This window comes from Schistocerca gregaria, chromosome X (genome assembly GCF_023897955.1).
Source record: "Schistocerca gregaria isolate iqSchGreg1 chromosome X, iqSchGreg1.2, whole genome shotgun sequence".
NCBI classification, from domain to species: Eukaryota; Metazoa; Arthropoda; class Insecta; order Orthoptera; family Acrididae; genus Schistocerca; species Schistocerca gregaria.
This window is the reverse complement of record NC_064931.1, coordinates 425,628,413-425,654,555: the sequence shown is the minus strand read 5'-3', so window position 1 is coordinate 425,654,555 and position 26,143 is coordinate 425,628,413. Positions and strand designations below refer to the sequence as shown.

The 26,143-nt window shown below is 41.7% G+C and overlaps 1 protein-coding gene across 1 annotated transcript in view; it reads right to left on the bottom strand.

Moving 5' to 3' along the window:
- Window positions 1–26,143, bottom strand: part of LOC126298115 (Down syndrome cell adhesion molecule homolog) — a 1,905,244-nt gene that overhangs the window by 230,522 nt on the left and 1,648,579 nt on the right. Inside the window, exon 7 of the mRNA XM_049989435.1 lies at window positions 21,215–21,346. Coding sequence (XP_049845392.1) covers window positions 21,215–21,346 — 132 coding nt within the window. The remainder of the gene's footprint in view (window positions 1–21,214; window positions 21,347–26,143) is intronic.

Sequence of the window (26,143 nt, the reverse complement as noted above, 5' to 3'; positions counted from 1 at the left end):
ACAGAACCGACTGAGCCTCTGATTCCAACCCTCCACTCGGCTCTGTACCAAAGCACCACAGTCGGTTCTGTCGACGATGCTGCAGATGGTGAGCTCCGCCTAAAGTGATTCAAATGGCTCTGAGCACTATGGGACTTAACTTCTGCGGTCATGAGTCCACTAGAACTTAGAAGTACTTGAAACTAACTAACCTAAGGACATCACACACATCCATGCCCGAGGCAGGATTCGAACCTGCTACCGTAGCGGTCGCGCGGTTCCAGACTGTAGCGCCTAGAACTGCTCGGCCACCCCGGCCGGCGCTCTGTCTCAATCTCGCAAGCAAGACTGGCGGTCTTTATCATTTCCGCTAGCCGCTCTATACGCTGTGTAGGTTCTATTACTTTTATTTATCTTTATTAACACAAGTTGTACATATAATTCTTAGTGCCGTGGATGTAATGCACTGCCATGGCAGAGCGCAACCATGTACAACGTAATCGGCAAAAACGTTTCTGTAGTGTGAACTGGATTCACGTCTACGTATTCGTTGTGGATAGAACTCATGAACTGAAGGATATCCATACAGTATATCTAAATATTGAACACCATCACTCTTTCATACGTAGTTGTGCAAAACACAACATGTCTTAACAACGTCTATGGGGAAATCGACGTCCACATTCAGGCGTCTGTGGAAGATCCTCCACTTATTTACCATTATCCCATACGTGCAATCTACGAAGCGACTTGCTCAAGAATGACGATATTTGAATACCTTTTTTTTTTCTATCAAGTCGCAGACCTACATATGGACACACAATTCTGCGTGACAGCGACAATGCGTCGTCAACAACAAATACATAAGGCACTGGCGTTTTGTTTATGTCCGAAATGTGTTTGTCTTCCGGAATGTTCAAGTTATTAGACAGTATTCGCTTATAGAACACTGATTGTTGAAATACCGTTGAGTCACCACATTTACAGTACGATCCCACATCTACAGTGACAAATTTATAGTTTGCTCCACAAACAGCCATTAATACAATAGAGAAATATTTCTTGTAGTTGAAGAACACTGATGCACTGTTTGCTGGTTTCACCAGTCGCACATGCTTTCCATCAAAGGCGCCAAGACAGTTTGGGAAATTGGCCTTAATTTCTAAATCTTTTGGTATTTGCAGCCAGTCGTTTTTGTTCGGTTCTGACAAACACCCATCTTTTAAGATAATCCTAATTGATGAACATACTCTTCTTACAATTTCTCTGATTGTTGTTATTCCAAGTCGGAAAGCATGATGTAAATCAACGAACAAATTTCCAGTTGCCAGATATCTGAAAGGGAGAAATTAGAAAATCATTTCACACTTTTGAGAGGTAGATTAGTTTTAATGCAACCTATTTCTGAACAAAATGTATTCAAATATTTTTCTAACAGAATCTAATAAACAGAATTGTTCCAATCATTTTCTTAAAAATTAACGTATGTCCAACCAGTTCCTACCACATATGGTGTGCGGAAACTCATCTAACATATTACTACTTGTAGCTTCCCTTTACAAAGAATCATCATTATTGGTAGCTAAGGTAATATTTAATTTTTACAGGTATATCGTTACAGAAGAAACGGCGTAACATTAATGATTGATAATGTCGAGAAAAACGGTGAGTAACCGGTGAGAAAGACGCAGCTGTGAGAAAGACGCCATACCTGTATTTTAATCTCCTGTCATTTCTGAATGTTAACAGTTCACCATCGCATACACATAGCAGCGTCTCACCTGAGAATCAGGCCACAGCTGAATGTGAAGTTCCAAGTAGACCATACCAGGCTAGGGTGCTAGGTAAAAAAAGGAAAGCAGAAGACGAAATTGGAAGACTACTAATCGATGCTCTGCAAAAATCTGCAGAAGCCAGGCAGCAACTAGACACACAAATGATGACAGATGGTCAGCGACTTGAAAAAATACCTTAGCATCTGAAGTTGTCTGTAAAAAGAAATTACTGAAGAAGCTCAACCACATCCTAACTGTCTAAACACATCTTCAAAAAAATGGTTCAAATGGCTCTGAGCACTATGGGACTTAACTGCTGTGGTCATCAGTCCCCTAGAACTTAGGACTACTGAAACCTAACTAACCTAGAGACATCACACACATTCATGCTCGAGGCAGGATTCGAACCTGCGACCGTAGCGGTCACGCGGTTCCAGACTGTAGCTCCTAGAATCGCACGGCCACTCCGGCCGGCTAAACACATCTTCCTACGAACATTATCCAGCGTACACTTTTCACCGGTCATAATCATCAGCCACATATTGCTCACATCAGCCTCTATCTATATTCTTATCTTGTGATGGGACAGGATATTACCAGAAAACCTTTCCCACGCAGTCTAGATCTTCCTCTTCTTATTTTTTCACAAAATAATAATTCACCACAGTAACCACCTCTTATGCTGTGAGTAATTTTCTTTAATATTTCATCGAAAGTTTTTATAGACATTATAGTGAAATTGAAGAATTTGTCTTCATGTTCACGAAGTTCACAGAGAAAGTAACAAACATTCCGTTTGTAGAGCGGGATTGCAACGTAGGATGTACCCGTGCCGGCCAGCCGCAGTCCTGGTCGCAGTAGCTGCGGCCACGGCCAGCCTTTCGTCGTCGCCGCACTAGTGCGCTATTGCCCTAAGGAATAAAACGCACTAGTGCGGTCTCGGCCACGGTCAGACTTGCGGCTGGTCGTATGAGGCCAAATTTACACAAAGACCGACAGTACAAAGCGTGTCGACCGCTGCTAGCCACCCTCACTGCCAACACTTAACTTATGCAACGGATCTCTGTCCAGTGAACCGCTGCGGGAAAAGTTGTGTGTAGTTCAATGGGGCATCGCGCATGCTGTACTGCTAGTCTGCGGTCAGCTGTCGATGCCACTGCAGCCGTGTGGATCTTTTCCATTTCATTATTTAGTTTAGCGCAGTCAGTGAAGACCACAGAGGATCGATTAGGGGAAACACCGTGTACCCGCAGATTTTTGCACAGTGCTATGAGGGAGTGTCCTGGAAATAACTCCGCTGAAACAGCGTTTATATAGTTAATTTCAGTGTATTAAATGAGTACTTGCAGTTGTCAGGTGAGGTATTATGTAAAATTCGTTCTGTGTCTTTAGTCTGTATGTGTGATGTTGTCAGTAACATATGTAGTGCTTCTGGGAAAGGGATTTGTTTGGTAAATGTGACACCTTGCTGTTGTCTGTTGTCGACAGCATGTTGTAAAGCCATGTAGTTGTGTTTTAGTAACTGGCAGTGAGTTATTGAATGACCTTAAAGTTCTCACCATTTAATTGCTGTTACTGGTAGACTGCATAAATATCTTCCATTCAGAAATAGATGGCACTTATAGAGTGGGCTGGACTGAGTGCAGCAACTTACCGCACATCCGCAGTATATCTTCCTACATAGGCGTGAATATGCCTGATGGCATGTGAATGATCATGTTGAAGACTAGAACAGTAATCTCCTGTAATTAATTGCTTGACTTATGTTGAAATATCTGAAGTTCTACGACACGTAAATGACCTACCTCTGTTCCAAATGGAGATAACGTAAGCCACTCACCTTCTTCAGATTTTGGGAGAGCTGATGCTGGGGTGATGCAATTGATACCCCCAATTACGTCAAAACTATTTCAGACAGTGATAGTGGAAACAACGAACTCGACATTGTCGAATTTATGTTGGCAACGTGTTACATTTGGAAAAGAGTCGTCAGTGTGGTAGACAGATGGTGTCTCCAGTTGTTAAGGTATAATAGCTTGTTTAACCAATGCAAATAAGCAACCACTTAATAAACTGACCGGGTTCCCAGGTTCGATTCCCGGCGGGGTGAGGGATTTTCTCTGCCTCGTGATGGCTGGGTGTTGTGTGATGTCCTTAGGTTAGTTAAGTTTAAGTAGTTCTAAGTTCTAGGGGACTCATGACCATAGATGTTAAGTTCCATAGTGCTCAGAGCCATTTGCACCATTTTTTTTAATAAACTGAAAATAACTTCACTATATAAACACAAGGTCACTGAAGTCATTTTGACTACTCACATAAGAGAAATGGACTGGAAATGCTGGGTAGGTATAGTCTGTCTGTAACCCCCACATTGGGGAATTTGCCTTCCAGAAGAACAGTGCAGGTACTGTAAAGGATGACTAAGAAGCAATTTCTCGTCTAGAGTCCAGAGATAAACGTAGATTATGTCCGTATGCATTACCTGCATTACTGTTATTAGTAGCTCATATCAGCATTCCATGTAGTCTTAACGCATTTTGTGCAAAATAAACACCCCTGGGCATGTCTGCATACTGCTTCGCCAATGATTCATAAGGCGCGCCGTGTAGTGCTTGCATAACTTCGTGAAACACTCTAGTTGTTTCTTGTGACGTAGTGGGTATATACAATGGGGAATCACCTGCTCGACCTTCAGTTTGCAGATCTCTGAGGGAGGTAAATGCATGACCACATAATCTGACAATCTACTTTCCCTTGTACTTCTACCCCCTCGAACCTCTTACACCCTCAGAACACAATTTAAATCTCAATACCGCTCTAATGCACTTAGATGTAATACACATATTTAGTATATGTCTTTAAGGGGATGTAATGGATTTTCGTCCCAAAAATAGATCTTTAAAAAATATTATTTTCTTGATATACACAGTTTAGTCTAAGTTGTGTGTGAATTTTATAGTGATAGCAGCTTTAGAAATGCCTTTAAATTGTTAAAATCATTAACTTATCACTGGCACCGACTCCCACCTCTTCTGAAAATTTGGGGACATACTTGCTTCCGTGGAATTTTTGTAAGTGTGAAGGCTATTTTATTTCGATATCTTTGGCTCACATCTATAACTCTTGCTGACATCTATATCTTTACCTAAAAACTTTCTTGCATGTGGTTTATTTAGATTGAAAATACTAACACGTATTAGTAGGAGGAAGGTTGAATTCGTAAACCTTTACGTGGAAGTCAATATTTATGCATAATGGGTGGTGCAAAAATTTTGTTTAAGAAACGGAGGTTTCATGGAAATCGGTTTACCAACAAAAAAGAGGATGCAGCTCGAAATGAAGAACATAAGCTCTCAGCTTCCGCATTGAAACTTGGGACTGGAGAATTGTACAGGTTCGTAAATGATGCTGATGTGGCTTCCACTGGATTCAGACTTATTGATTTAGAGCGTCTTGGCAGGCTATAAGGTTTTCATGTTCATGTGGTAGCAGTATAAATACGGAAAACGTGATTGTTGTTGAAGAAATAAGAGTGGGAATAGCTCGTGATTTTAAATTAAATTGTAATTTATGTGGCTATGAATTTTCCTATGAAAGCAACTTTAGGTTAGATTATGCACTGAAATGCCTTGAACAGGACAGGGAAGGAGGTAATTTATTGTGTAGTTTTCTGGACATGACTTCACATTGTGCAATGTTTGAAAAAATAAATAAAGAAATGTATGATGCTGTATGTGATACTGCCAAAGTTTCTATGAAGAAAGCAGTCAAGGAACTGGTGTAAATAATCCAAAAATGGATCCTGGGTAAGATACACTATGTAATCAAAAGTATCTGGACACCTAGCTGAAAATGACTTACAAGTTCGTGGCGGCCTCCATCGGTAATGTGGGAATTCAATGTGGTGTTGGCCTACCCTTAGCCTTGATGACAGCTTTCACTATCGCAGGCAACGTTCAATCAGGTTCTGGAAGTCGTCTTGGGGAATGGTAGCCCATTCTTCACAGAGTGCTGCACTGAGGAGAGGTATAGATGTCGGTCAGTGAGGCCTGGCAGGAAGTCGGCGTTCCAAAACATCCCAAAGGTTTTCTATAGGATTCAGGTGAAGGCGATGAGTAGGCCAGTCCATTACAGGGATGTTATTATCGTGTATTCTGTCCGCCACAGGCCGTACATTATGAACAGGTGTTGAAAGATGCAATCGCCATCCCCGAATAGCTCTTCCACAATGGAAAGGAAGAAGATGTTTAAAACATCAGTGTAGGCCTGTGCTGTGATAGTGTCACCCAAAACAACAAGGGGTGCAACCCCCATCCATGAAACACATCATCACGCCACAGTACCATCGCCTCCAAATTTTACTTTTGGCACTACACACACTGGCAGATGACTTTCGCCGGGCATTCGCCATACCCACCGAATCGCCACATTGTGTACCGTGATTCGTCACTCCACACAACGTTTTGACACTGTTCAGTCGTCCAATGTCTACGCTCCTTATACCAAGCGAGGCGTCATTTGGCATTTACCGGCGTGATGTGTGGCTTCTGAGCAGCCGCTCGACCATGAAATTCAAGTTTTCTCACCTCCCGCCTAACAGTCATAGTACTTGCAGTGGATCCAGAAGCAGTCTGCAATCATCTGTGTGATGGTGTGGATAGATGTCTGCCTATTACACATTACGACCCTCTTCAACTGTCGGCAGTCTCTGTTAGTCAACAGACGTTGTCGGCTTGTACGTTTTTGCGCTGTACGTGTCTCTTCACCTTTCCACTTCACTGTCACATCGCAAACAGTGGACTTACATTTGTTTAGGAGTGTAGAAATCTCGCGTACAGACGTATGACACAAGTGACACGCAAAGCTGACTACGTTCGTAGTCCGTGAGTTCCGCTTAGCGCCCCATTCTGCTCTCTCACGATGTCTAATGACTACTGAGTTCGCTGATGTGGGATGTGGAGTAGCTGGCAGCAAAATGCACCTAATATGAAAAACGTATGTTTTTTTTGGGTGGGGGGGGGGGGGGGGTTGTACGTATACTATAGATCACATAATGTACAATCCTGGAAACTGAAATAAGAACACCGTGAATTCATTGTCCCAGGAAGGGGAAACTTTATTGACATATTCCTGGGGTCAGATACATCACATGATCACACTGACAGAACCACAGGCACATAGACACAGGCAACAGAGCATGCACAATGTCGGCACTAGTACAGTGTGTATCCACCTTTCGCAGCAATGCAGGCTGCTATTCTCCCATGGAGACGATCGTAGAGATGCTGGATGTAGTCCTGTGGAACGGCTTGCCATGCCATTTCCACCTGGCGCCTCAGTTGGACCAGAGTTCGTGCTGGACGTGCAGAGCGCGTGAGACAACGCTTCATCCAGTCCCAAACATGCTCAATGGGGGACAGATCCGGAGATCTCGCTGGCCAGGGTAGTTGACCTACACCTTCTAGAGCACGTTGGGTGGCACGGGATACATGCGGACGTGCATTGTCCTGTTGTAACAGCAAGTTCCCTTGCCGATCTAGGAATGCTAGAACGATGGGTTCGATGACGGTTTGGATGTACCGTGCACTATTCAGTGTCCCCTCGACGATCACCAGAGGTGTACGGCCAGTGTAGGAGATCGCTCCCCACACCATTATGCCAGGTGTTGACCCTGTGTGCCTCGGTCGTATGCAGTCCTGATTGTGGCGCTCACCTGCATGGCGCCAAACATGCATACGACCATCATTGGCACCAAGGCAGAAGCGACTCTCATCGCTGAAGACGACACGTCTCCATTCGTCCCTCCATTCACGCCTGTCACGACACCACTGGAGGCGGGCTGCACGATGTTGGGGCGTGAGCGGAAGACGGCCTAACGGTGTGCGGGACCGTAGCCCAGCTTCATGGAGAAGGTTGCGAATGGTCCTCGCCGATACCCCTGGAGCAACAGTGTCCCTAATTTGCTGAGAAGTGGCGGTGCAGTCCCCTACGGCACTGCGTAGGATCCTACGGTCTTGGCGTGCATCCGTGCGTCGCTGCGGTCCGGTCCCAGGTCGACGGGCGCGTACACCTTCCGCCGACCACTGGCGACATCATCGATGTACTGTGGAGACCTCACGCCCTGCGTGTTGAGCAATTCGGCGGTACGTCCACCCGGCCTCCCGCATGCCCACTATACGCCCTCGCTCAAAGTCCGTCAACTGCACATACGGTTCACGTCCACGCTGTCGCGGCATGCTACCAGTGTTAAAGACTGCGATGTAGCTCCGTATGCCACGGCAAACTGGCTGACACTGACGGCGACGGTGCACAAATGCTGCGCAGCTAGCGCCATTCGACGGCCAACATCGCGGTTCCTGGTGTGTTCGCTGTGCCGTGCGTGTGGTGCGTGTGATCATTGCTTGTACAGCCCTCTCGCAGTGTCCGGAGCAAGTATGGTGGGTCTGACACACCGGTGTCAATGTGTTCTTTTTTCCATTTCCAGGGGTGTATTTATGACAGTGAAACTCCTACAAATGTTACTGACCTGTGTGTGTCTGCAGGTGGGATCTGGATGGAAAGGGGTCATACATCTCTGTATGGAGTTGCATCTGTTATTGGTATTCACTCAGGTAAAGTTTTAAAAGTAGAAATTATGTCTAAATACTGCCACCAGTGTGCAACAAGGATAATATCCAAAAGCTAAGACAGTGAGAAACTGTGCCAAGAAAAGCATGCAGTCGCATGTTCTAAAAAATTTAGTGGCTCAAGTGGGGGCCTGGAGGCTGCTGCAGTTGTAATGCTAAATACCTTGGTGATGGAGATTCCTCTTCGTTCAAAGCTGTAACAGATAAATATCCGTACAACATAACAAAAGAAAAGTTGGAATGTGTTGGCCACGTCCAAAAGTGTCTTGGTGCTAGGCTTCGTCGCTTGCTGAAGAAGAAGAAAGGTGAAGTACCTGAGGATGGAAAATCACTAGGAGGAAAAGGCAGGCTTACTCTGAAAGAAACTGTTTCTCTTCAGTTATTTTATAGGAGAGTTATCACGAAAAGCACACATAATTTAGAGGGAATAAGGTGTGCTGTGTGGACATTTTATTCCACAAACTATCCACTGAAAAAATATCAATGCACAATCTGTGTGAGAAAAACGTTTGGTGTGAGTTCAACAACAGAAATGAGACGCATTCACGTAAACACTCATTACCAGAACATGTTATGAATGTAATTAAGCCCACATTCAGGTTTCTTGGAAACCCTGATTTATTGAGGAAGTGTCTTCATGGAAAGACACAAAATGCAAATGGAAGCCTCAGTAATTCAATTTGGATTAGATGCTGAAAAAGGCCATTTTGTGGACTTGAAGTACTCAAAATTGGTATCTTTGATGCAGTTTTATGTTACAATAACGGAAATAATGGCTGAATTGAAGTGCTGAAGACAGTTGGTATAGATCCTGGTATGTTTAAAAGAAAACCATTTTACATCATCGACGAGAGCAGGGTCAAGAAATCTAACAGATCAGTGTCTTACCTGCAAATACAGGCCAGGCAGATACGAACAGGAGAGAACAGAAATCTGGAGAATTATGAGTATCAGTAAGGAGGATTTTAAATTTGAGGCAGGTAAATTATGAGCAGAAGTATGAGAAAAAAATCTTTGACCCTCATTTTTTATGTTTTACATTGTTTTTCTTATTAGAAGCCTTTTTTCAAAAATTTTATGCGGTAATGCCATGAAACGAAATTTTCAGGAGCTATTCGCAACGTGTTGCTGTCTTCCTGGAACTAAAAAATACGAGATCCTGCCATTCCATTTTGCTGTATGCATTAGATTCTCACTGTCTACAAAATTTGTCCCACACAGAGAGTCCTGAAGTGGCCCCAACTGATGGAAGACCAAGTGTACCAGGTATCGATTATAGGTTACATACTTGGAACACATCTTTATCACACCTTCGAATATTCATCAATCTCAGTTGTTGCACATATACTTCCTATGATCATCGGCAACTCTAGTGCCAGTAGTTGAGTTATGATGCACCGGTCTGGACGAAAAGTAGCATTTGCGCAATTCACATCATCGGAAGCAGTGGCTGTGACAGGACTTCCAGAATGTGGCTGATCATGAAGTTCAATTCTTGCAATTCCTTGTGCCTTAACTCTCGTTATCTATGACCCAAAACTACTTCTTTCAAATGCTTGATTAACATATGTAGCTCACAATCATTTATGGATGTTAATCATGGTTTAGTTTTCAGCAACCACCTACTCAGTTATACGACGTTTCTTGAAACGAGTGTGTAACGTAGATGCCACTGTGATGGTTCACTACGGCTGTCCTATCGATTGGAACAGTTCGAAACTTAGGACATGTCATCAAAATTATTGCCAGTGTTCTGCCAGAGACAGGTTTTCACATGGTAACTCTCCACGCTCTCCTGTCTCCTGCCGTCCTCTTAAAGTTCGCGTAATTTCCGCTTCCCTTTATGTCGCATATCGTCTTATATCCTCTCCCTCAAACTAGACCTTCTAAATATCCTGTTAGCAAGCACTCCCATCTCAACGAATTTTCCACCTAGTTCTTCTTCCTTTTTTATAACCTGCAGCAGTCTCTCCTCTCACGAACACTTTCCAACACTCTTTCCATTCAGCATATCCTCTCCATTCCACATCTCAAATGCTTCTAGTATTTCTTTTTTTCTTCGTCATCTCGTGTCAACGTCTGTGTTTCTGCCCCACAGAGTGCCACACTTCAGGTAAATCGTTGTCAAGTCTTTTCCTCAGACTTTTATCCTGTTTGTTACGTAATAACTTCCTCTTTCTGATGAATGCCTCCTTCGCTGCACCAATGCTAGTTCCCACCTGATGATGGCACACGTCTTCAGTTATCGTATTTCGAAGATATTTAAATGCTCCCACTTGGCTATTTAAAGCAACTAAAAGAACGTTCCCCTGAATCTAGTGTCCCGACACACAGTTAACATTTGAAAATTCAATACTTCACGGTATAATGCAGGAAGCGAAATAAAAATTGGCGCGCATGCCTGAAATGACATGAGGTTTCACCGAAAGTAAGAAATTGCTTAAAATCACCAAGAAATGGAGTTTTATGTGATAAACCAGCAATAATTAGCATAACAATATATTTTTAACAAAGATGATGTTCTTTGTAAGAAATGCTCAACACACGTAACAAGGAAATGTGTTTCTGCCTTCTGCAAAAACAACTTATCTTGTTTTACTGTCAATACATTGTTTGGAAAAGTTCCTCCATCTTTAATAGGTTTCATTTATTATCTGTTGAACAATACAACAGAAGAATACGAAAGACTGAAGGGCTTACAGAAAAAATCAAGCACATCAACATAGCAACAGCAGCCAAACTCACATAATTTGATATCACATCGATGTACACCAACATCCCCACCACAGAAACCATCAACGCTATCAAACAATATTAGAACAACAAACAAACAATCCCGAACCCTACATAAAAAATAACAAAAATTCTAAAACAAACCACAGAAGAAAGCTATTTCACATTTGACAACCACTTCTACTCACTACAGGACGGACTCTAACATGGGTCATTCGATCAGCAGTCAGTGGAATCATAGGCAACATCATCTTAAATCACAATGAAAACGAAATATCTGAAACAATAGTGAAACCCAAACAATACAGAATAATATATAAGGGGCATTCAGATGAAGCTTGGTCACTAGTGTAAAGTAACGGTAACAAATTTACTATTATACAGTACACATACTCAAAAATAGTCTCCAAAACTGTTGATACATTTATCCCATTGCGACAGTAGGCAGTAGATTCCATCCTTGAAGAAGCTAGTAGGCTGCTGTCGGATCCAGGCCTGGACCCAGTCACACCCTTCGTCGTCCATTGTGAATCGATGTCCGCGAATAGCTTTTTTAGCTAAATGATGCTTTACCTTTAGCGAGACTAAATCATTCACTTCCGCAACCATTTCCAGTGTGATGACACGATGAGATTGTCCAGGGCGAGCATCGTCTTCCAGTGACTCGCGCCCCTCAAGAAATCGTTTGCACCATTCGACAACATTTGAAGGAGTCGGACATCCTTCATCCATCGATATATTTCACCGCCCCCACCTCCCTCCGCCGCCCAAAATCGAATCACTCCTCGTTGTTCCTGCTTACTCAGCTGCATGTTGGGTAGTGGAGTATAACTTGTGTGACCACCTTCTCTTCGGCGTGAAACCTCACTGCCCCTATGCAACATCAAACTTTGTGCACGCATCATTCTCTCTACCAATAGATGGCACTACCATATCCGCAGTTACGTAGTGCCACCTTACATGTAAGGCAAAGGTAGATGCACTGACCAGCTCAGTCTCTCCACCAATACATGGCGCCACCATCTCCTCAGTTACATGGTACCACCTTGCGTGTAAGGCAAAGGTAGATGCTCTGACCAGGTTTCTTTTGAATAAACCTCTTACTGATATCATTATGTACATGACACCACGTGCCCTTAGACGAAATACGTCACTTTACAAAAATTCCACAACGATATAAACACAGCTTATCCACGGATAAAATTCATCTTAGAATCAGAAAAAGACAAAAAGCTAAGTTTCTTAGACATCACAGGATACAGACACACTAACCAACACAAATTTTCCATGTTCGGAAAACCCACAAACTCCAGCACCAACATACATCAACAGTCAAGCCATTCCACTACCCATAAGGTGCACAGGTTGAATAAAACTTCCTTCAATGACGAGAACTACAGAAACGAGATACAAATAATCAAACAAGTAGCAGTTGAAAATAGATACAAAACAAACATTATACACTCCTGGAAATGGAAAAAAGAACACATTGACACCGGTGTGTCAGATCCACCATACTTGCTCCGCACACTGCGAGAGGGCTGTACAAGCAATGATCACACGCACGGCACAGCGGACACACCAGGAACCGCGGTGTTGGCCGTCGAATGGCGCTAGCTGCGCAGCATTTGTGCACCGCCGTCGTCAGTGTCAGCCAGTTTGCCGTGGCATACGGAGCTCCATCGTAGTCTTTAACACTGGTAGCATGCCGCGACAGCGTGGACGTGAACCGTATGTGCAGTTGACGGACTTTGAGCGAGGGCGTATAGTGGGCATGCGGGAGGCCGCGTGGACGTACCGCCGAATTGCTCAACACGTGGGGCGTGAGGTCTCCACAGTACATCGATGTTGTCGCCAGTGGTCGGCGGAAGGTGTACGCGCCCGTCGACCTGGGACCGGACCGCAGCGACGCACGGATGCACGCCAAGACCGTAGGATCCTACGCAGTGCCGTAGGGGACCGCACCGCCACTTCCCAGCAAATTAGGGACACTGTTGCTCCTGGGGTATCGGCGAGAACCATTCGCAACCGTATCCATGAAGCTGGGCTACGGTCCCGCACACCGTTAGGCCGTCTTCCGCTCACGCCCCAACATCGTTCAGCCCGCCTCCAGTGGTGTCGCGACAGGCGTGAATGGAGGGACGAATGGAGACGTGTCGTCTTCAGCGATGAGAGTCGCTTCTGCCTTGGTGCCAATGATGGTCGTGTGCGTGTTTGGCGCCATGCAGGTGAGCGCCACAATCAGGACTGCATACGACCGAGGCACACAGGGCCAACACCGGGCATCATGGTGTGGGGAGCGATCTCCTACACTGGCCGTACACCTCTGGTGATCGTCGAGGGGACACTGAATAGTGCACGGTACATCCAAACCGTCATCGAACCCATCGTTCTACCATTCCTAGACCGGCAAGGGAACTTGCTGTTCCAACAGGACAATGCACGTCCGTATGTATCCCGTGGCACCCAACGTGCTCTAGAAGGTGTAAGTTAACTACCCTGGCCAGCAAGATCTCCGGATCTGTCCCATATTGAACATGTTTGGGACTGGATGAAGCGTCGTCTCACGCGGTCTGCACGTCCAGCCCGAGCGCTGGTCCAACTGAGGCGCCAGGTGGAAATTGCATGGCAAGCCGTTCCACAGGACTACATCCAGCATCTCTACGATCGTCTCCATGGGAGAATAGCAGCCTGCATTGCTGCGAAAGGTGGATATACACTGTACTAGTGCCGACATTGTGCATGCTCTGTTGCCTGTGTCTATGTGCCTGTGGTTCTGTCAGTGTGATCATGTGATGTATCTGACCCCAGGAATGTGTCAATAAAGTTTCCCCTTCCTGGGACAATGAATTCACGGTGTTCTTATTTCAATTTCCGGGGGTGTAGTTAAACTAAACCAAAACATTAAAAAAATTCACCCGTCACACAGTAGCCAACAGATTAACACACAGGCTCACAGAACATAAACACACACAACACAAACACGCGCAACGCATCTGGAAAAGAAATATCCACAAAAACAAACAAATGGCACACACTCATTCACTACAACTAAGCTGCTTACAGAATATGCAATATATACAGAAAACACAGACTGAAAATTGCCTACCGAACAGAGACATGTGTACAAAAAAAGCTCAGGGCAACTAACACTAACATAGACTAACACAACATACCTAGGATCTACCATCTCATGTATCAAGACAGCAACTCAACTTACGTTGGACAAAGAAGTAGAAATTTTAACATCAGATTCATTAAAGCAGAAGAATACTCAGGAGTAACAGCAGTCATTCCAAATTTGAAGATCATTTCATTGACAAGAAACACAGACCAGCAGACACAAACACAGACCTACAAATTCTAAAACGCAGCAATGGCTCTCCACATTTATTTATAACAGAAGAAAACTAGTGGAAGGGAAAAAAAGAAAGATGAATACACAACATTATGCAATGGAACTCTATTCTCACCTCTAAAAGGAATTATTAGAAGACCAAGTAACATAACAAACGATAGTAGTGCTAATAAAAATTGGTATCACATTAGGGCTAATATTTGAGAAATTATGTAACAAAACATTGTTAAACTGTTATGAACTGCAGATGACATGTTGGAAGGCAATAATTATAGCTGTGCTATAAATACTAAACAGACTTGTGAACACCAATATGTAAGAATAAGGTATATATTTATTTTTCTTGTTAACGTTCCCCTCCATGTATAAATACTATAATCTCAGAAACTGGTAAATATCATAACGTATCTTCAGTATACCCATTGTGGATGACCGACTGCGACTGTGAGCTAAATAGGCTATTTATCTGCTAACAAACATGCAACCAGTGGCTTTTTTAATTTTCTGATACGATTTATTCAACTATAAACATGTTTTCAAGCTACTGTAGGCTCTTCATCAGATGGAACTGTTACAAGAAACTTATGCTGTGGGCCAAGTGTAATAGATGCAGTGCTGATGCTGCTGGAGGAAACGATAGAAATTTAGTAATCGGAGACGAAACGTTTACGAAACCTTAAGTTTCTTATGTTTAAGGTAACTGCAGTGCAATGTCTTGTGGTATCCATACCAAATCTCTTCCTATGATGTACATTGTTAACCTATGTAATCAAATATACACAGCATTCAGCTGCATTTGGTTTTACACCGATTCAAATAAAGTAAACACTGGATGTTTTTACAGTGAATATGGATACCACATATATTACATTTTACTACATCGTGGTCTTTGGAATTAGAAAATTGTAATACAGTACAAATGTTGCTAGTACAGTTATTACATTTTAGTAAATTTTGCTAGCTGCAGGAGTGTTTTTAGATTGGCAACATGTTTATTATTTTGGGTTAACAGTAATACAAAGGTAAACAAATATAGTGGATATTTACTATGTAATCAAAATTTTTTATAAATTGCAGAGTGCCATAGTTGATACATGGCAGGGAGAACATAATTTATGCAGGAAGATGAGTAAGTGTTATTATTGCCATTTATGTTTTTTTGGTGCCTGGATGTCCTGGAAATTCTGGCAGAAAAAGTTTTGTGTTGATTCATTTTGTTCCTTTAGGATATTCTGAGGAGATTTTAGTCTGTGACAGTAAATCTCTAATTGTTCAAGGAGGTCCGTCCATATTCCTTTTCCAGCAATGTGTAGTACTGAAAGATTGTCATTGATATCACCAACAGTGTGTTCATGATGAGCAATATGTGATGCAAAACTAGACTTGATGAAGTCTTTGAGTCTAAGGGTGTCCAGATGTTCCTTGTAATAGGTTGCAACGTTTCTGCCACTTTGACCTATGGAGAAGCAAGAAAGGAGCATGTGAGTTTTTATTTATTTTATTTTTATTTATTTATTTATTTATTTATTTAACCTGGCAAGATTAGGGCCATCAGGCCCTCTCTTACATCTAACCAGGCATTCTACTTATTTTACAGTCATATGTTTTAGTAGGCATGTTAAACTACATCTAATACAAAAAGTGAGATAAACAATTAGAAAGGTACACCTCGAAAAATACATCATTGAAGAGAAAGATTTTAGGTAGGATTGCTGGCAGCAGGGAGTATGAGGGAGACTCACGGTGAAGGGAGGAGAAGAATAGAGAGACATGATGAAACATGATTAAGGAAATTATAAAGGAAAAGAAGACTGTGTGGCTAATAGAGATAGATGAAGTGGAAGGCATCTCAGGAGCAAGATAGGAGTCGCTAGCTTTGCTATTTGACAGATGAGAGGATTGGCCTTGCACATTAATTTTGTGGAGAATTTTATGCGGATGATAGTAGGAAATGCTTCAACTTCTTCTTAAAAGCAACAGTAGATTGAATTTTCCTCAAGGTAAGGGGCAGTTTGTTCCAGAGGCGGACAGCGGCAACTGAGAAGGAGTTTGCAAAAGTTTTTGTTTTGTGAGTGGGCACAGTTAGTATATGCCAGGATCGTTATGCCAACCTCCAGTAGATTTATCATTGTGAACAATTTTGTTTTGTAATTCATTAACAGGAAGGATATTTTTATGTTGTGCGATCTGAAAAGCTGTGCAAGTTCACATGACACGTTGCTAAGGAGTGGATGACAGACAAATTTTCGTATTTGTTTCTTAGCTTCTAGTGGTGATAGTGATTGCTTAAGTTTACTTTGGAGTTTTTCAACTAGGTTGTTTATCGAAGAGGCATTATAACCATTATTTTGGGCGATGTATAGAAGTATGTTGATTTCTTTAGATGCATCTTATTCACTGATAGGGGTGCAGAGCATATGGTTTGCAGATGACCTGAAGAAAGCAGTTATATGTTTATTCAGTTGACATGAGGTGTTTATAATGGCAACATCACTGGTTGTGGGTTTTCTGTATATCTGGAAGATATGTTTGTTATTGTGAGTGGAGATAGTCATGTCAAGGAAATTAATTCCTTCAGTGGTCTGGTGTTCAACTGTGAATCTGATATTTGGGTGCATCTTATTCATTCCTTCTGCTAGGTTATTTAGTTCTTCTTCTGGACAATTGAGAAGTATTATTGTGGAATCCACATATCTTTTATAATACTCGATATTGTCAGTAAATTGTGGGTGTGCTAAGAAAAATTCTTGTTCCCAGTTATTTACAAATATGTCAGCAACCTAGCCTGCAAGGGTGCCACCCATTACCAGACCAATGCTATGCATGTAAAATTTGCCATTGAATGGAAAAAAAGTTACGTGAAAGGACTAAATCAAGCAACATCATGCGTGCACAAATTTCTGCATGGCTTAGCTTTTGTATTTCATTAGAGTGTTTTGTTTTATGGGTGAGATTGTCTTTCCATGGGATATTGGTGTAGAGGTTTACTGTGACAAAACAGGCAAATGTTTCTGTGCCTGGCTCTATTAGATCTTTAGTGCTGTTGATTAACTCAAAACTGTTGTTAATGGAAAAACTATTTTCAAAGGTGTAATTTTTCTTCAGTTATCAACAAGGTTTCTGGTAATTTGTATCCTGGACTGTTTATTTGGGTTTACATTTGGATTTCTGGAACAACCACTTTTATGAATCTTAGGCTGAGGCCTTAACATAGGGGCCTATGGATTCATTAGAACACAGTACTGAGCTTCTTTACTGGTCACTAGAAAATTGCAATTTTTAAGTAGTATTTTCAGCTTATCTTGAGACTTTTGGCGGTGTCTATCTGCAGTTTAATTATATTGTTAGATTCAAAAAATTAATGTGTTTTGTTATTATATGTCTTTAGTGTGTGATAACCACAGTGTTACTTTTATCTGCCTTTATTACTAGGGCTTCATGACTAGTAAACTTTAAATTGATATTTGTGTTATCTGTTCACCGTGGGCTGATACTGAAATTTTATTTTCTATAAGATTTTTCTTTATAATTTGATTTGCTTAATGTGCTATGGCGATCTGTGTATTATTGCTTAGTTGGCCAAGGATAGTTGGGCTGTGGCACAGGGTATTTTGGTGCTAATAATTAAATGTTTGATATTCTCCTTATTTAGTATGGGAGCAATGTTGTGTTTCAGCCCTTTATTTAGTAAGCTCAGCTCATTACTGTTGAAAGCTATATCAGAGTTGTTAGACAACCGTAGTCATCTTCCTCCATTTGTAGAAGAGCCCACACCGAAAATACTTTTCGTGTCACAAAATCAGTGGGTAACAGTTCACGATTACACTGAATTTTGTACGGATAGCATTGTATGGCATTCCTTAGTGTTCTCCAAATAGTAGAGCATTGAAAGCCAGTGCGACGTGCGACTTCATGAGCGGTGTCTTCACCATGCGGACATGAACCCGCTGAAGTCTCCATCTCTTCCAGATCTGTCATAGCACAATAAGCACCTGTGTCTGGCCGCCACCAGTGGCTTCCAACTTCATGATCATTTTCTTCACATTGACACTTATAATAGGACCTTTACCAATTCGAATGCCCTGTTAGTAATGCTTCACTAACAGTGCCTTTTGTGTTAAAGTCGAAATGTCGCCAATGCTGCCACATCTGACTCCTTCTCTCACTGCATCTCATTTTATACATGATTCTCATGCGGTCTCACTGACGTGTTGCTGTCTAGCGCCATCTGTTGGGCTCTCTATCTACATTATTCCATGAATTAATGTAATTGCTAATGAATAACATACTTTGCAGTCACCCTGTATATTAACGGATATAAAAATAATTACGGGTCATTCATTGATTATCCCATGTATTTCTGCATGTCGTTTACCATGATATCGCGTAAGCACTTGGCAGAGTGTCTATAGTAATCTCGTCCTCTATCACTGAATTGGCGGGATGAACTGGAAGTAGTCACTGCGTGAGAGTAAAGGAGAATATTAAAAAACAGTGGCGCGCTGGAACTTTATGACGAGCAATTCCATCATGATGCAGAAAATGAAGCTATCCTTTTACACCAGCAAGAAAAAGATTGTGTGTATGATACTTTATTCGAATAGCAAGGAATATAAAAAGTGATGACATGTACGCTTGGAAAAATCCTATCCTTCACCAAATAATTAGTGCCAAAGATGAGCACACAACCGCAATGCCATGCTAGCACAAATTTCTTTGATGCAATTACTCTATAACAAGTTTTAAGTGCAGCTGCATCTGCATAAACTTATAAAGAGCAGGAACATGTAATGTTACGTTACTGTTTTAACCAAGCCGTCCTGTATGTAATGTAAAACCGATAAGAGAAAGTCACATTAAATAGGAATAAATTAATCTTCACTAAATAATGAAATGTGAATTAGCAGTAGCGATTGCCAACACGCTACTACTTAGGTTTTCATTTACTGTGTTAAACTGCATGCGTAGCTAAATGAGAAAATACTGTGGTAGTAGGGTGAACACCACTGAGGACAAGGGCTGCGCTTGAGGCCCTTGTAGGCTTCACTTCCAGAACCCGCCTTCGAAACTTCTCCTCATCTTGGACGAGAGGTTCTCATCTAGCTGAGTTGAACTTGGATTCACGAAAAGACGAGTTGTTGTTCTTGAGCCAATGGCAGATTTTTCACACTTCAGCTGCCACTTGCTGATTTTAAGTATGATGAGATCCAGCCGCAACAGTGAAGCGAACTGTAGGGCTAGAGCGAGTTTTCATAATGATGTTCAGTGATTCAAGTCTTCTTTTCGATGTTTTATTTGCAGTTAGACCTTCAATATGCTTTCGACTTCGGCAGTAGATGCACACGCGGCACATTCACATCCTTCCATTGTATTTCCTATCTCTATGCACTAATCTATGGCAATCATGTTACAACCTCCAAAAATAATGTTTTGCTCAGATACCCATTAAATTAGAAATACCATTCCCTATTCCTTGTCCAAGTTTGCCAAGGATTTAGTTTATTGATTTCAGTTACTGTTAAATTCGTTCCTTATGTAATTTGATTACTTACGAGTAATGAACTGAATTCAATGTGATCATTGGTTGATTTAGTCGTGAAATTCATCCATTAATGATTGATCTGCTGATGATTTACTTGTATACATTTTTACAGGGCGTAAGTAATTTTTTAATTAAAGTATCCACTTAACTAACTCCAGCCACCCAATAAGAAAGGACTACACACAGGTTGCTAACACTGTATCTTTCTTTTGGTGTCAGGCGTCAGTTTGACTTCATTTAGCTTTTGTTACTAAACTACACCCAAATTATCTTCAACTTTTGTGAAAACTGAATTAAGTGATCTTGAATATTTGAGAAGTGTCTCTGTCAGCCTTCTGGGGTGTGGAAGATATAACGATTATCCACACGAGGGTGAACGATATCGCGAAGGAAGGAAGGAACGAAGATTTGAATTTAATGGTCGGTCGACGATGAAGTCAAGACGGACTGAGCAAAAGCTGGGACTGGTGAGGGAAATCAATGGCGTCCTTTTCAAAGGAACCATTCCGGCATTTAGCTTAAGTGAAATAATGAAATCATTTAAACCTCAAGTTGGATGGCGATTTGGAGCACTGTCCTGCTGAAAGCGAGTCAATTGTCTTAGCGCTGTGCCACCTCACTCAGTGCATTTACTTTTCGACCTGTTAGTACTGTGAATCATTTGGAAGCACTGCCCAGATACGAACCATGGTTTTACAGAGGTAGGCCATTATAAAACCGTTCAGAAAAATGCTATTCGGCACTTTCTGGCAATCTAATCGTTTAAAAAAAAATTACTAAACCCCGACCACATTGGTGGTCACTTGCAGCATTTCTATAAAGTTCGGTATAACTTATTTACTGTAACACTTAAGACATGTTGTATGTTGCAACTTTGGTTTTGTATCCGGGTGCTGCTTGAAATTGACTAAAGGTCGAAACTAGTCACGATGTAACCACAGAGGGTCGGTATAGAGCAGCGGAAATGTGATAGCGTTTACATCCTTCTCAGATTCCGAAATACAGTTCTTTGGAGATTACAACGAAAGCACTCACCATTCTATGCATTTACAATTTATTCAGAAGTGTACGCCTGTGTCGCAGCAACTCAACTGTTCCACGCAATAATGTCTACGAGGTGTACGTGATAGTTCCCAATCTCGATAGTAGAACAGATAAGGAGCTTCCTAGAGAGGTGCTATGCAGGTGGCGCTGTACTCACATGTAGGAAGGCAGCGGGAAGCCCTGTGCAGCGCACGGCAGCTCGACCGGCTGGCGGTAGTGGGCCTGAACATGGCTCCGCGAATCCGTGATACGTGGCGGCACCGAATTCTGCGGTGACGTCACGAGCAGCCTACGAGGAAAGACAATTATGTGGATTGTCACACACTTCTATAAATGTTTCTTTTTATCACAATAATGGCGTTACAAACAACTGTTTGAATCAATAGCAACATTGGAAATGAGGTGGTGAATCATTCAGCGTTCAGTTTGGGGTCTAGTACTGTTTCTTACATACGCGAACCCCCGCTAGAGCTCCTCATAACATGTGTCAAGCAGAGCTGGTACTTTTTGCAGATGACATAAATATTATAATTTATCCGTTTCGGTTAGGCACCAAGCCAAGAAATCGTAAATTTCTTTTTCAAAGAATTAACAGACGTGTTTCTGTAAACGTATTCTACCTTGACTTCGAAAAAAGGACCATATCTGCATTTGTATACAATAAACATAACCTGATTCACGATTTCGCTGTGCATTTTGCATTGAGTAATGTTTCAAATTGCGGGTGTGCAGCCACAGAGTTTCCGTTTCTTCAGCCGATATTTCCTAAGATGGTCGAAATACCGGTTGATGAACTGGAGTTCCTGCACCTGCACCCTCAAAATACTACGGATCAACAAACAGAACAATTACGGCAACGTGTGACGTCAAGTGTGCTGGACTGCTGTTGAAGTTTCTCGTCAATATTTTATAAAGCTTTAGTCTTCAGTTACTTATTCCAAAGTTTATTTGCGTTAATATTTTATGTAAATGTAACTTAATAGTGGATTTTCATTAATCTCAGTCATTCTTCCTGTGTTGTTAACTCGAGTAGTTTGTTATCCGAGAGTGAGCCTCCGTCGTTTGTCCAAGCCTCACGCCTCAGTAATGTGTAGTTGCAACTGTAGCGGTTGTTGTTGTTGTGGTCTTCAGACCAGAGACTGGTTTGATGAAGCTCCCTGCTACTCTATCCTATGCAAGCTTCTTCATCTCCCAGTACCTACTGCAACCTACATCCTTCTGAATTTGCTTTGTGCATTTATCTCTTGGTCTCCCTCTAGCATTTTTACGCTCCACGCTGCTCTCCAATACTAAAGTGGTGATCCCTTGATGCATCAAGGGATCACCAATTTATTATTGGAGGGCAGCGTGGAGGCCTGTAGCGGTTATAAAGCTAAATACTGACAATGTTATTTTAGTTCTGTTGTACAGTTACTAAATTTAATAGTTTTCAGCGGTATTTCGTGCTGTTCATGACGAAATAATGATTTAATGAACTTTTGGTAACGTTCGCTCGCTGTGCGTTGAAGTCGTTTAGTAAACTTGTTGCTTTAGTTTTAAGCTGACGTATCTTATCGTTTCTAGTGAAATGTTTCAGTAAAATTTTCATTCAGTGTTTTAACTGCGTTGAGTATTACAGTATCAGCAGTTAGGTGGCATAGGTCAATTGCAAAATCTAACACAAAGAAGAAGGCTCTGCTGCTACGTAGTTCGCACGGTAGAAGTGTGGGCCAGCAGTTTCAGGAAGAGTTGGGGAGTGATCATTGTGAAGCCTAGTGCAGGGTTGGCTCCGGTGATTGACAGCATAGGGGAGTTAGTAGGAATTTTATGGAGGATCAGGTAGTGATAGTGGGTGGAGCAGGGAACAATCTTGATAGAGATGGGGAATATGACCTGGTAAAGATAGCTACTCTATCTGGTGGCACTAATGTGCATTTCGTGCAACTGTGTCAGCGTCATGATCGGCCTCATCTTAATGCAGCTGTTAGGTGCGTTAACATGGGAAGGGGGAGGGCGCTAATGGCACAGGGCATGGGTCTCATTTCAGTGGTGCCGTGGGGCCTATCAGTAGATCGGGTTTCATTAGGCATGGCCTGCACCTCAACAGGTATGGGTAGGGGAGGCTGGCAAAGCTTATAGGTGACAATGTAGTGGGTAATGGTGGGATTAAATGTTCAAATGTGTGTGAATTTCTAAGGGACCGAACTACTGAGGTCATCGGTCACTGGACTTACGCACTGCTTAAACTTACTTATGCTAAGAACATACACACACACACACACCCATCCCCGAGAGAGAACTCAGTCCTCCGGCGGGAGGGGCCGCGCAGTCAGTGACTTGGCGCCTCTAACCACGCGGCCACACTGCGGGGCGTGGTTAGATCACTCATAGAAAAATTCCTGTAGTAGTTGTTGTCAGAGCTGTACCTTTTTAAAATTGAACAGGTATACCTGTTTAAAGGAAGTCCCTAAAACTAAGGGCTCACTTTCAGAGGACGTCAAGTTTCCAAGTAGAGAAGGAATTAGCAGGTAAGAGATAAAGTTAATGAACTGCTTGTAGATGTCGGCTCTAAGATTATTGGTATGTCGGAGCACCACTTAAGTAATTTAGCAATTCAGAGACTTCCTTTACCAGGATAAATATTGGCTGGCTGTACATAAAAAACATTATTCCATATAAGTCCATAGACGTATCAAAGCCCTGCACTGAACAGATATTTGAATGTTGTGCACGGGCAGTTGACTTTCGTGAAACTAAACTTCGAATTGTTGTTGTTTTAGGTCCCCTAACTCTGAATTCAGAGCATTTCTGCTCAAGCTAGAGAGGGTTGTTGATTCACTTTGTAGGAAGTACCAAAAATTTCTTATATGTGGTGAATTCAATATAAATTTTGTATATGATGGAGCAAAAAAGAAAAGGATGTTGGTAGATATCCTAAATTCATATGATCTGATGCAGACTGTTTTTTTTCCAACCAGGTTGCAGGGGAAGAGTAGCACAGCCATAGACAATTTCTATTAATCCTTCATTACTAGATGGACATTCTGTTAGTAAAAGAGTAACCTTTCAGACCATGAAGTACAAATTTCAACGCTAAAATGCTTTTGTGGTCAAACAAATGTCACATATAATTACAAACTATGAAGGGAAGTTAATCCAACGGCAATAGAGAGTTTTTTAAAACTTGCTAAGGAACAAGAGTGGCAGGATGTTTATAGTGGCGGTAAAACAAATGATAAATATAATGCTTTCCATAACACATTTCTCATGCCTTCTGAGAGTTGCTTTCCATTACAAAGTTCTAAATGGGGTACTAGCAATAAAAGGCAGCTTGGTTGGCTGACTAGTGGGATAAGGACATCATGCAGAACAAACAGGGAATTATATCAAAATATTAGGAGTAGTCACAATCAAGCTACAGTAGCCAATTACAAACAGTACTGCAAGGTGCTTAAAAGGTTATTAGGAAGGCAAAGAGAATGTGGTATGCAAATAGAATAGCTAATTCACAGGATAAAATTAAAACCATATGGTGAGTTGTGAAGGAAGTCTCTGGTCAACAGCACAAGGTCGACGATATAAAGTCAGTTCGTAGTAAAAATAATTTTGTTACTGATAAATCAGATATATGTACAGTATTTAAGAATCATTTTCTGAGAATTTCTGGTGAATTAAACAAAAATTTAGTTTCTACAGGGAATCATATAACTTTCTTGGCAAATGCCTTTCCGAGATTGATGTGTGAAATACTCCTCTGTGATACAGACATGGATGAGATTGAGTCAAGAATTAAATCACTGAAGACTAAGGACTCTCATGGTTATGATGGAGTGCCTAGCAGAATATTAATGTACTGTGCTGCACATGTTAGTTCTGTATTTAACCATATTTGTAATTTTTCATTAGGAATGGTCAGTTTCCTGAACGATTGAAGTACTCTTTATATAATGATAACTCATGCATATTTAATTTTTTTCTTTGGTTGGGTATATATTTTGCTATTAATAATATTACTGATTATCTATATATTTTTTTTTCTTTTTCGTTGTTACAGAACCTGTGGAGAAACTGTGGTCTATCACCCTCTTCCTCTTGATCAGCCACAGTAGGAGAACACCACGTGAACTTTGAGGACATCATTATCATCATCTTCCTAAGCGTCGTCTTTGTCATCAGTCTGAGACAGAGTAAAGTAAAATTTTACATATAATAATAAATTATGGGTGAGCCATCCACCCTGTCTCGAAAAGAAGCGGTTCGAAACATCTAAATTCGCCATTCGATTTTTTTTGTCGAAGACCATATTTAGTCTGCTAAGCCCAATGACGACAATATTTCTATAAAAAAAATCAATGCTCCTTAGGAAATCAGGTTTTGCAATTAATGCGGCCAGTCCGAAACTGCTTCCCCATGACTTTGAAAGTCTGATGACCCACATCTTCCGCATGTTTTGTATGGTTTTCCGAATAAGGTATTGTTCACGAGCGTGAAGAAGTTTTTCTAAAACTCATTTCGTGCATCATGCAGTTTGGTGGATTAATCTCTACATATATCTTCATCGAAGGAGTTTGCCTGAATGATAAGCTTCGATGAGTCTTATTTAAAACCAATTGGGTTTTCAAATACTGTTTCAAATTTCTATAATGGATGACATAATTTTTAAGGTCGAAAACAGTTTCTTTGATTTATTACTGCTTGATGGAGTTGCTATTTTCTCTGTACATAAGAGTAACGCCGAATGTAAATCGTGCATATTTCCGGGTTATCAAGATCTACTTCCAGTATGAACCACGTCTTCGAATCGTGTCGTAACTTCTTCCACACCAAAATTTTGGACTGTCTCTGTAGGAAGCCATTTCAAAACTGGTACGGTAGGATGCTGCTTCATTATCCAGCTACATAAGCTATTCATATCACATGGAATATTCGTCGTATTTCTCATCTTAATCGGACAGGACTCTGTTCTTGGCAACTGCATGTCTGCAAGAGAGCGATGAACAATTGCCCCTCCGATGCGTCGTTCAACAAATTGGAATTGTTGGATGTCGATTATTAACTGCAACTACTCTTTGCCACACCTCAAGGTGCCTGTGAGGAGTTTATCGTC